Genomic DNA, 12,855 nt, shown 5'->3' with positions numbered 1-12,855 from the left:
ATAGTTGGGAAAGCCATTATGAAATATAGACTAAGCAGTAAAGTGAGTAAACTAGGTATTTTAGAAGCCATTTGCGTTCCTGATAAATCTGCTTTTTAATGTTTTTAGCCGTCCGATGGGACCCAAGTTTCAATTAACGCCGAGCGACGCGGGGAGAATAGTGATGGAATAGTCTCCTGTGGAAAAAAACCTCGACCCAGAAAACGAATGTGCAAATTAATCACCTGAAAACACTGCAACTGTGTTGTTTTGTTCATTCTTAGAAGCAGCCCTTTGAATAGGCTAAGCTATATCCTCTCCAGAATAATTAGCCGTTTATGTATGGTCAGTTCTTATGACACAGCACTAATTTCAAGTTTAACGAGAGATTGCAAACACACCATAGTGTGCACTGAACCAAATAACATCAACGACGGCAACAAAAATAATAATAATACTGTAATAATAGTTTCCAGTTACAACCCACACCAATATTCCATTCCATTTTAAACTTTGCAGCTAAGTCAAATCACTGCAGAGCATTTTTAAACTGTGCATACTTAAAATATATTTGAACAAAATTGGAGAGAAGGAACATCAGGAAACATATCTCATTTCTGGATGAGTTGGAACTGAATGATCTGGCCACACTAGTACCTCACCCGCCCACTAGACCTACTATCCTCAATTGTAAGTGTATTTTTACACACCTGAAGACCTCTATTTGATTTGTTTAACACAGTAACAGTTAATAAAGTTATGAGACAAAATATGGAAATATTAGCTACAGCTACCACAGAGGGACTGGGATTATTAAAGATGAGGTAGGATTTGGTAATATTTGGGAGAAATTCTCTTCACCTTCCAACTGCTAGCAATAAACCAACTGCTCTGGGAAAAAAATCTGACATGTGTGACTGTCCCAGGACAGATTTTCAGGGACTTCTGTTTTCATCACTCCCTGTAGCTAACATCCAATGAGGGCCGCCTTCAGCCAGGAGGCGGGCTTACCTGCCCATCAAAATTGTGGCGCGCGTCCCAGAGAGGCTGACTGGAGAGGAGGGGGTGGGTTTTTCGCTGCTGTATACATTCAAAATCTTTCTTCTTCTGCCCAGATTCTGCTCGCGCCCAAAGATCGCCTACCCAAGCTTTAAATGCCAAAGAGCAATAAGAACATAAAAATGCTCGATTCCTTGATAAACTGCCTCTTTGAACTGCAGATCCTAAAGTCTCAGGAGAGTTTGCCTGAGACATAGGCAGCTGTGCTAGATGATGTCAGAAACAGGGCAAAAATAAGAACGCCCTGACAGATGTCTCAAGTTCCCTCCTGACGATGACAAGGTGATGAGAGAATGATGTCATCATCAGCTGATCAGTCATAAGAGAGCTTTTTTTGGAGCACAGTAGCGTGGCAATATTTAAATATAAACATTGAAATGGTCATATCTCTGTAAAAGTAATTGTCCAGCACTGTAAAGAATCCTATTTTTAGTTTAATTTGAATTAATAACACACATTTCCTTTCTCACTCCTTTTATTTTCCTACCACACAAAATGTATTAGTTTTGTTTTGCTCAGCAAAAATATGGGATCTGTAGCTGAAAGTCTGAGCATCAGACTAGTTATGGAGTTCCAGGCCTTTATCAGGTGTCTCAGTGCTGGGCTAAAACAAATACCTGCACCCACAATGGCACTTTTCCCATAAGACTAGACACCCTTGAGCTATCGAAACAGGGTATGCACAAAAGGGAAATGGTGAATTTAAGCTGACCAAAGCCAGTATGCTGAATTAGCTGGATAACTGCACCGAGTAAAATGCAGAACATCTCTGTTCACTTGAGTCCATGTTCCAGATTTGGGAGGGTCCCTGGTTTTACTCAGTGTAGTTATCCAGCTAACACTGCTTTGTGAAACAGAGCCCATGTTAGCTCTGTATTGCTAACAAAGACAGGCACCCGTATGCTACAAGTTTGCAAACAAGTCCAGTTGTGTAGTCTGAACTGTGTCAGAAAAGAAAAGACTTGTACACTAGGCTTACAGCTCCAAAAAAAACAAATAATGCTGTTTAGTTTACCATGTGAACGGTTGACGGTTGGAACACATCGATCTTCATCTGAGCCCATCAGAGCTTCATCAGTGTTCTGACGAAGACCAATGTAGTCGAAGCCCCAACCGTTTATACGGTAAACTAAACACCATGATTAGATTTTTCGAGCGTCTTTTCTTTTCTGATCCTAATTTGCTCCTGTGTCCCAGCGCCTAGTGCTAATTCTTTTGGTGTGCAGTTGCTTTTCCTAATACCATATTCCGTTAAATTCAGCAGTTATAGTCCCACTGGCTTACATGCAAATGCGTTGGTGGAATGACTTTAGCATCAGAGCTTAAGCATGTACAGCAGAGCTAGCGAAAAGGGCACCGCCACTGGTTCCAATTTGAGAAGAAACATCCGAACATTTTCAACAAGAAAAACTCCCATAGAGGGCAGGATGTTCTCTTAATTGAATTTATTACACTGATATACTTCAGCAACTTCTATTAGACCGACAAAAGAAGCCACAAAAGCAGCTCCCTGTTCACCACAGTCTATGGCTCCGGCTTCTACAGGGTCTAGGACCAGTGCCAGCACCCTGCCACTCTGTAGTGGAGCGCAGAGCCAGGCCAGGAGGCTTAAAGCTGCCCAAGCTGACACCACCCCCCAGCACTAACACACAGGCCTCAGGTTATTTCCATCAGTCAAAATGGAGGCAAGCTCATTTCAGGCCTGTGGTCTCTAACTCAGTGCCATGGAGGGCAGTGTGTCCCACCTCAGATTATATCTTGATTATATAATTAGTTCAATTATTTGCTGAATTAGGGGTTTGCTGATAATCTACATAAATGGATGCTTTATCTGAGGGGCGCTTTCTGACCTTTCCCCCCAAGGTGGGCTATCGCCTCTCCAGTGAGCAAAGGCTCACTAACAGGGTATAACTAAGACCAGCTCCAGAGAGACAACCTCACCAACAATGGCGCATGCACATGCACCGGCCCACCAACCCAAATTAATTCATCAATAAATCTATTTTTCTGGAAAGTTGAGTACATTTTACATTTACATTTTAGTCATTTGGCAGACGCTTTTAATCCAAAGCGACTTACAAGTGCATAGGTTCTACCATAAGTGAAAGCATCACATCCAGAAACTAGCAAAATACACATGAAATGCTGTTCTAAACATAGTTGTCATCATAAGTGCATTTTATTTTATTTATTTATTTATTAGGCTACCCATGTTAACCACTGATGGCTGTCATACCTAGATATTAATTCAGGAAAAGTTAATTTACAGGAAAATGTCTATGGAGTATTATAGAGAATTTACATCAGCACTGTAAATAAACCCACAAGGTTGTTACAGTTATGTCTCGTTATCTTTCATTTCATTTTGAATTCACTGTGAATGATTAACTAATGATGGTCTGTCAAAGTGATATCTGACCATTATTGACTATGGCTGTATCCCATTTTTTTTAAAAGTTGACTCCTGCACATCAAAATTTGTGATTGAGACAGAACCTTTCCACTGTTAAAACGCAGTACTTTATTCCAAAACATACAGTGGTGTATCTGGCAATCAGGTTTGGGCTCTCTGGCAAAACCTGTTCAAATCAATAAGAAGTAGCCAAAGCTCCTAATGAAAGGCTGCTGTTTGCATACTTCATCATGATGTATAATGCTGTATACTATCATGTTAATGACTTCCAGAGCAGGGGCAAAACAAAGTTCAGTCACACATAAAACTTTAAATGAGTATCTGCAAAAAGGAAAGACAAATGTAATTCTGATCCCTTATGTACCGACTTGAGTCGGCAGACTTCCAGAAGATAAACAATCGTGCAACATCTGTGTACCTCCAGGGCGCAGCGCAGAGGAAAGAAGAAGAACTCCACCTCCAGCGGAGGCCCCCACAATCCCACGCTGCCTAGAGCTGAGACACTATGCTAATGCTACACGATTCTGCTCGACTGGGCAAACAACAAACATCACTCAGAAAAGAACATGATGCAAGACTCTGGGAGAAAAATAACTAACACCCTTGAATCTATTACAGGTAAATATTGATGAAAAGTAAAATAATATCGCTTGGTTCTTCACTCCAGGTGACAAATGTATGAAAGAACTCTTGCTTTTACATCTGGTTGAGTAGTGCATTTGGTGGCACTTTTAAAAGTTGGATGCTTGTGAACAATTAGCACTACATTTGCCACTCGAGTTAAATGCAATATTATGCACCCCAGTGCCAAATATCAATTAACTCTGGTAGACAAGAGAGACTAGTCCTAAAACTGAGAATTGTTCCAAGTGTTCATGATATGGCTCCCTAAAACAAGTCCATTGCGTAAGCAAACGCTACAAATTTCTACATGGCTGCTCAACCAAACAGGATTATTTGCTTAATTCTGAAAAAAGCTAGGCCTAAATACTCTGGCATTTACAACACCTTTGAAGATCATTTTTACAAAAGGCACAGACAGCAATGTCAAGCTATCCTGTCTGACTTAAGGTATCACACAAGCAAATAAGACCAGGTACAGCACAGCGCAGATAAAATAACCAGAAGCAAGTGCAAGTCATATCGTCATAAATCTACAACAGAATGGACCTTTCTACAGTAACGTTCTGTTATAAATTGGGGATTGGCTCTTTAAATATACGGTATCCCACCGTACAGGGGTAACTAACTCCAGGAAGAGATCCAATTTCCAAACTCGCTGGGTGTCACATGAGGAGAAGCTGATCCACTTGGCCACAGCACAAAAGTTCACAGGAAGAAGCGAATTTCGTCTAATAGGCAATTTCATTCAGATGACGTTTGATTGAGTAATATTGTGGGCTCTTCGCCAGACCAGCAGCATTGGACAATAATGAAAGCAAAATGGTCTCTAAGAATCAAGGGGTCTGTATTTGGCACGGAGCAGGACGTCCCAGTCGAAAGAGCAACCAAATGTTACCGTTACCAATCTTACGCAAAAAGGGTATGGAATGGCCACATCCTGGCTTCAAAGTTGGCCAGTGAAGGGACGAAATAATTGCATTGACAGCTTGCTAAACGCTATGCTGTTAGAATCGTGCGGCGCTGCGATCGCTGATGAGAAGACGGCTAGCGACACATAAAGCAGAATTCTGGTTACAGAGTCAGCTAAAAGATAAATATTTCTATTTGATTAGAAATCCAAGTACTGTAACTTATGTCGCAAGCCTCTGGCCGGTGTTCTTTCACTGAGTCACATGACAGTCACCGCCAGAAACCAAATGCCCACAAAAGCACAATTAGCCTACAACTACTGTCTGCATTACCCACATACGTGTGCTTTGTCGTTCTAAATAAACACATCTAGCCAATCTTGAGCAGACGCGCAGCAGAATGTGTTAAATGTAGATTATTATTTATCATTTTTTGTGTCTGGCATGTGTGCTCATAGCACCCTTCAGCAGGCTAGATAACTAGCCAGCTAACTTAGCAAACAACATTACCAGGACTAACTATACACCAATAACTGACATCGCTAACCAGATAGATCATGAGCTAATTCACTGAATTGCGAGTGTTTTGCTGTAAACTTATTCACTCCTGCACCGTACATAGCCATCACGTCAATGCAAACATTTGCAGCAATTGCCCGCGTCATTGAATGGAGCTGTTCGATGCTCATCAAGCCCGCAGACCGTGAATGGACATTCCCTGGCTTCGCTTCTTCAAGGCCCATGACACAACAAAGCTCTAAATACACACGCCTGCTGCAAGAAAGCTAAGCACCCAGGTTAAACTTCGCATCTGTCATTCAATTATGAATAATACATTAAAAAAAACAGCGAGCACCTGCTTACCTGACCATTTACTGTAATCGTAGCTAGTACTATGTTTACGTGCGTGTAACTTCTTCCTCTCACGCGCTCCAATACCCACTGATCACACGTATGTCCGCGGGGTCCTACTGCCTGACAAGTTTCTTTGCCAAATTCTATGCTAACTGCAATAGTTGTATAGGCTATCACCGTGGATTACTAATGTACTTGTGCTTTAAATTCAAGCAAATATAATTTGCTCATATATTAAGCATTGCAGGTTATATCAGTCACTTGAGGTCGTTTCAGGGTTGAAGGAAGTCAGTGCTACAAATCAACTTTTTGCCATACAGAGCTATATAGACTAGTCAGTTTTGTCAGTTTTCGTCTTCTTTGACAATGGCAGGCTGTTGTTATAATATGTGCAGTTGCTACTGTGCCTATGAAGGCAAATACAAACATTTTCCATAAGAAACTGTTATAATAATATACAGTAGGCTATATTATAATTTGTATTGGACGATATATTGAATACTAGCTAGAGATATACTGCAAACTAATTATTTTAATATAACAAACTAAATATATATGTATATATCCATCTATATATTGAAAATATATTTACAGTGCTGCCATATATTCAAATGTATTGCTCAACTTATTACAGAATATCTTTCTATATATAGGCCAGTATGTTTTCATTATGTCATGGTAATCTGATAAAAGTATCAGAAAACTATCAAATCCAGACGAAAGGCAAAAAAAAAAAATGTAATGCCAAATATCAACAGATGAAACATGAAGAGAATGTAATTAGCTGGTTATGAAGTGTGAAATGCTTTATTTATTGTCTTTTGTGGTGTTCAGAGTTGTTATTGATGCCAGTATGGTAAATTGTATTATTAAAAGCAGTTTTATATTTTGAAAATGGAAAATATGGCTTCTTCAAATGTTGACCCCTAAATTGAATCTTGTCAATCTTGACATTCTCATTTCTAAACTGAGAGTTGGCAGCAGAATACTATCCTGTTATTCCACAAATTACTGTGAAACAACTGAAATCCAAATATTGCAATCATATCTCATATTTCCACTGCTTCAATATGTGTTCTGCACTATTTCGCTATACTATATACGTACTATATAGTATATCACTCTGATACCTTTCTTCATCACTTCTCCATTGACCTCCCCCAACCATGGATTGTCAAAGAACATTGCATAAATTCATTTAAAAATGCCTTTTAGAAGAAAAAAAAAAACAAAAAACCCTCTCCTGTCTTAGCCCATGATTTACCTTGATGTAAATTTGTCTTACGCTCTGTTTCACCAAATGATTTTCATGTTCCGCTTAGTTAAGGCCATGCCTGTGATGAGAACGCATTTGCATTATTAGATGCAGAAATTAATTACCTTCAATTTGAACATGCATGATGAGAGGACCGATTTAAATATAGAAGCGCTGGCTCAGAATGAGTAATATAATAATTAGGTACTTTTCATTTCTATGAAACAAACAGATATGTGGCTTTGCCATCATGAGAGATCATCCTGCCATTTTTACTTGGACAGCCTGTCCCCTGTAGTGACTTTGCAAATTAAGCATCGCCTCTTAAGGTTTTTCATCCGCTTGACAAAATGAAGACTGGCATACTACAGTCGCAAATAAGGAAAAATAAATAAATAATGAAATACTCTAATCTAGAGCAAATCCATTTTATTTGTGTGGCGTTTTTTACAGAATACTGTCACAAAGATGATTTCATACAATGAAATTCACTGCCGCCTTGGTTCAGTGTGTCTGACACAACCCAATTTACCTGTGGAGAGTTTAGAGAGATTGTGTTTGTTCCTGTTTCAATGTACAAAAACATCCACTCTCTAAAGGGAGTGTGAATATCCTTGTTCCTGCTAATACAAGAGTAAAAATAGAAAACTTCAAACAAAGAACTCTTGGGGGGATTTGTATGCATTTATTCACTGGTGTGGAAGCCATTTCGCCTCAAGGCTAGCATGAATGCGTCTGCAGCATTTCTATGCTTCTTCCTTTCATTAGTTTAGGAGACGTATAGAGGAAATATCTCTTTTTGTTCAAATATAAATACGTCATTTAGCTCCACGTTTGCTCCAAAAGCATTGCACACGGATGTAAAAAAATAAAGCAGGCCTCTATTCAATCAAGCTTATTTTTAATGGCCTTGGTCGACACACTGGGCAGTGATCTCTCTGGGCAGTCTTAGAAGTCTGCTGAGAGCACCATGGGAACTTCCACAGCTTTATCTGACAGCAGTAATGGAAAATCAGCCCCAAAAAATTACATTGAATGAGGGAATTGATTGGCACAGCAAACTAGACGTGAGCATACCTGCGTTGAGGAATTATTTTAAGATTTCAAAGGAAAGGGACTGGTCACAGTTTCAACCCTGCTTTGATCCTCTGTGTTTCAGCAGCAGCAGAAACAGCAGGGGGCCTTTTTAGCCCAGTTCAGTAAACACAGGAGATGACTTCAGCACGCATGAACACACACCACTGGAGGCGTATACAGTATACTTTATACTGTACATGGGGGTTACTTCTCAATCTGAAGCATCAATTACCTACCTTTTCTCCTGCTCTTTTGACCATCTACACTCTCAACATTCATCACCATGAAGGGTATGAACATGGATACATAGATTAAAAAAAAAAAGTAAAATCAATCATTTGAATGAACTGAAACATTTTCAAGAAAGTTTGTCTTATTTGTCGCAAGAATAATGAAAGGAGGACCAACCTGTATTTGCGTCCCTTCTCCCACAAAGAAGGGACCATTTTAGCCTCCATTTTGTTTCATACTGTTGCAGTGAAATGATGAATTGTCATAGGCAGATGTGCATCCATCTGAGGAAACAACATCAACTGGCAGATTGATGGATGAGTCCTGATAGAATCTGTATCTATCATTCCTGAGTGATGCCTAGGAAGTGAAGTTATTAATCTGCAATCAGTACAATTCTGTGCTTTGGAGTTCACTACAAAATGCAGACGTAATTGCAAGTACAGTCCTTCCATGTAGTCATCAGTTTTGGCCCCTCAAACCTGTCTGTCTGATGATAGCAGAGCTGGAGGACAGCTGTGGCCCTATCTGAGGGCCAATGGCATGGCAGTGCTGTAGAGACTGGCAAGGGGGTTAAAAGAGCCCAAGCTGCAAGTCTCTGGTACCACAGACACCAACGACGCTCTGTAGGTCGGTGGGACTTGCCCTGAAAGCAGCGTAAGTGGCTTCATTTTTCTCTCAAGTTACACGTACAGTTAAAAGGCATTTTTCCCCTTAAATAAATCCCAACTGTGGTGACACACACCGGGGACTTGGATGATGACAGTATTTACATAAACATAAAAGTACTTCGAAAAGGTTTGACGCTACAAGCCATTCAGCCCAACTTGGCTCGTCATTTAAATTTTTTAATGAATTATTTTTTCTAATAAATATTGAATTTGAAGTGTAGCATCAAGACAATTATCAAAACCAATGAATTAGGAATTATTCATAGTACAAACAGCATGTACTTTAAAATGTTACAAAAATGTAATGTGGATATCTGAAAAATCTGAGTCATACCGCTAGGGACCAGAAACCAGTCAACTGCCACCCCTCTGGGCTTACACACTACTGATCATAAGTGACCACTTTTGGCTAAATGTTCTCAAACGACAGGCCTTCAGGTTTTCCTTGCGGAGGCAAAAAGCACACAGGGATTAGGCAGGTTCTGTTTAGTGGTGGAAATAATGTGTAGTCATATTTTTATTCTACAAATATAAAAGAGCCACATAGCAGTGGCTCAATAATGAAATCCCTACCTAATTATGAGCACAATTACAAGTGAATTAACTTGAATCTTGTACAAACACAAGTATATCCTTTTGATGAATGCTCCATATTTAAACACAGTCCACAATAAGAACATGTAATCCATAATTTTGGATCCTCTTCACCTTTTCTGTAATGCTTTTTCAAGTCTCTTCTAACCTGAGAGGCATGAGCACCAGATTAAAGTATGCTTTTAGGTCAATCACTATAACCTTCTGGTGCCTATGGTTATTAAAATAATATTGTTTGTTCTGTCAAAGCTGTAGAACTACATAACTGTGATTTCTCCCGAATAAGTTTCCCTCCTGTCCCCTCTCGTCTTCCCATGAACCTTATAGCCTAGAACACAGGTGTCAAACTCCAATCCCAGAGTGCCTGCTGGTTTTCGGGTTGTTCCAGGCACCTGTGGTTCATTTAAGTATTTGATTGGCTAAATAATCCACACATCTTGTTCTCAAAGGCTTGACAGCTGATTGAAAGGCAACCACGAAAACCCGCAGACCCCTGGGAATTTGGTTTGACACCCCTGGCCTAGAATGACCCACAGTACAGTATGTGTATGGCACCACAACATGCAGAAGACTCATGTAACAATGACAAGATTGTTGTCACTTGATGCAGAGATAATGACTCTATTAAAAAAAATAGCATTTTTCATTCATACTATTAAACAGAACTAACCGGAAATGCAATTTTTGTGTCACCCATATGGATCAATAACTTATTCCTTCTTTAAGCCTCATGAGAATATACATATTTTGAAAGATACTGAGGTACAAGACATGGCCCATAGCTTGCTTCACCCAGTGGCAAGATTATGTCAAGCGTGCAGTGTTTCTTATTTAAGATCCAGGCCGTCCAGTATACTGCTGATGTGATTTATTATATAGTATGAAGCAAAGAAGCTAATGCTCCCTTACACTGCCCTTGCCCATGGAAGGAAGTCAATAGTTTTCACTTCTGGTGGTGTTTACATGCATCCCATCCCCCTCCCTACCAACGCTCACAGGAATTTTAATCTGCAGCATAATATCCACACATATCGCTGCTGCGTGTGTGTGTGTGTGTTTGTACTGTATGTGCATATGTGAATGTATGTGAATGTGTGTGTGTGCATGCGTGTGCGTGCGTGCGGTTATGTGTGAAGGGGTGTGTGTATGTGTGCGTGTGCATGCGTGTGTGTGTATGCATACAAGCATGTGTGTGTCTTTGTGTGTGTGCATGCATGCAGTGTGTGTGCATCTATGTGTGTGTTTGTACATGTGATATAATCAATAATAGGGGACTGCGAACAAATTAATATCTTTCAGCACAAACCAGGTCTCTGCAGGAGCTCGACACTGCAAGAAATTGCAACTGAGCAATATTTTGTGTTTCATTACTATCTGGATGGGCGGCACGGATGGTGCAGTGGGTAGCACTGCCACCTCACAGCAAGGAGGTCCTGGGTTCGAATCCCCGTCGGCCGGGGCCTCTCTGTGCGGAGTTTGCATGTTCTCCCCGTGTCTGCGTGGGTTTCCTCCGGGTACTCCGGTTTCCTCCCACAGTCCAAAGACATGCACGTTAGGCTGATTGGAGAGTCTAAATTGCCCGTAGGTATGAGTGTGTGAGTGAATGGTGTGTGTGCCCTGCGATGGACTGGCGACCTGTCCAGGGTGTATTCCTGCCTTTCGCCCAATGTATGCTGGGATAGGCTCCAGCCCCCCTGCGACCCTGATCAGGATAAGCAGGTTCAGATAATGGATGGATGGATGGATTACTATCTGGATGCCCGCTGTTTCAGTGTGTTCAAAAGAAAGCAGTTATCTCAGTGTTATGTTTGACACAACTCATTTCAATGTTGTGTTAGATGCAGTTATTTCAGCGTTAAATTCCACAGCAGTTATGTTGGCGCTGAAATAACATCAATAGCAGTTATTCAGTGATGGTCTTGTATCCCCACTGAACCAAACTAAGCATAGCTGTCCTCCTAGTTCTCCTCCACATCACGGTCCTGTAGAATCATTTGAAAATATTTTGAAAATCCTTTATTGATTGATTAAGAAAAAGTCCTCTCAACGGTAAAATATTCGAAACATTTTACATTTTCTTAAACCACAGTAATTCAACCGATCGCAATGAAAGGTTGTTTTGATTTATATAAACCGTTCCATCTCATTATTTCACGGATTACTAATAGCAATTCGTAATCCGTGAAATAATGAGATTTAAAAAAAAAGGAATAGGCTACCAGTGATGAAAGAGTTAACGGCTTTACGCAAGCTGGCCGCACTATTATACGTACTGACGTCATCCTTCTACTTCAGCCCCTTATCCAATCCGGTTTTGTGTTGATCTCTCGCATCAGTACCATTTCCATCATCAGCCACCGCGCAGGCAAGGAGAGGACCAGGGTACTCAAGCGCCTTCGCACAGAGAGAGACGCCTGACTGCTGCGGAGAGCATCTTCGATCCACTCCATACATAGACGACGAGTACAGAACCAAACGCTGATTTCAATAACACGTTAACCGCCGAATAACAGGTATGGAGAGCCTGTTAGATAATCCAATGAAAGCTGTCCTCTATCTGAAAGAATTGACGACCATCGTTCAGAACCAGCAGAGTTTGATCCAGACGCAGAGGCAGCGGATAGACGAGCTGGAACGGAAGGTGGAAGAGCTAATTGGCGAGAACCGACAGCTGAAGGACCCGCACCCGGCGCATCACTACCACCACCACCATCACCCTTCCCCGCCCAGCTCCAGCCCGCAGCCGCCTGTCCTCCCCCATCAGCATCCCGCGAATAAAACCGCGACCCTGCCAGGTCATCCTCCGCTGCAGGTGAAAAATCTTCCGACACAGCCACAGCAACCGCCGCCTCCACCACCGACCCATCAGCCACAGCAACTGCAGCTGGTGCCCACCTCTCCTCAGTCACCACAGCCGGGGAAGTCCAGTCCCGAGTCGGCCGAGGACGACAAAAAGAGCCCAAGCTGCAAGTCTCTGGTACCACAGACACCAACGACGCTCTGTAGGTCGGTGGGACTTGCCCGGAAAGCAGAGTAAGCGGCTTAATTTTTCTCTTAAGTTACACGTATTCCAGTTTGAATATGCGAGGCAAGGTCTCTTTTCGATTTATATGACTGAAGAGCCTGGCGGATTAATATTTCACCTACTTTATGGAAGTATAAACGTGGTATTGTATATTGATGAAATCT

The 12,855-nt window shown here is 41.2% G+C and overlaps 2 protein-coding genes across 3 annotated transcripts in view; one reads left to right on the top strand and one right to left on the bottom strand.

The window, feature by feature from the left end:
• The window catches only part of wash1 (WAS protein family homolog 1), a 40,654-nt gene extending 34,682 nt beyond the window's left edge, over window positions 1-5,972 (bottom strand). For both annotated transcript variants that reach the window (XM_061251430.1, XM_061251431.1), the window contains exon 1: window positions 5,848-5,972. In XM_061251430.1, the coding sequence (XP_061107414.1) occupies window positions 5,848-5,855 (8 nt within the window). In that variant the 5' untranslated portion in view covers window positions 5,856-5,972. The remainder of the gene's footprint in view (window positions 1-5,847) is intronic.
• A 6,048-nt stretch (window positions 5,973-12,020) lies between these two features.
• Window positions 12,021-12,855, top strand: part of LOC133134462 (IQ motif and SEC7 domain-containing protein 3-like) — a 67,106-nt gene continuing 66,271 nt past the window's right edge. Inside the window, exon 1 of the mRNA XM_061250658.1 lies at window positions 12,021-12,699. Coding sequence (XP_061106642.1) covers window positions 12,182-12,699 — 518 coding nt within the window. The 5' untranslated portion in view covers window positions 12,021-12,181. The remainder of the gene's footprint in view (window positions 12,700-12,855) is intronic.

Source organism: Conger conger, chromosome 8 (assembly GCF_963514075.1).
Source record: "Conger conger chromosome 8, fConCon1.1, whole genome shotgun sequence".
Taxonomy (NCBI): domain Eukaryota; kingdom Metazoa; phylum Chordata; class Actinopteri; order Anguilliformes; family Congridae; genus Conger; species Conger conger.
The sequence above is the reverse complement of the archived record's forward strand: the minus strand, read 5'-3'. Positions and strand labels throughout refer to the sequence as shown.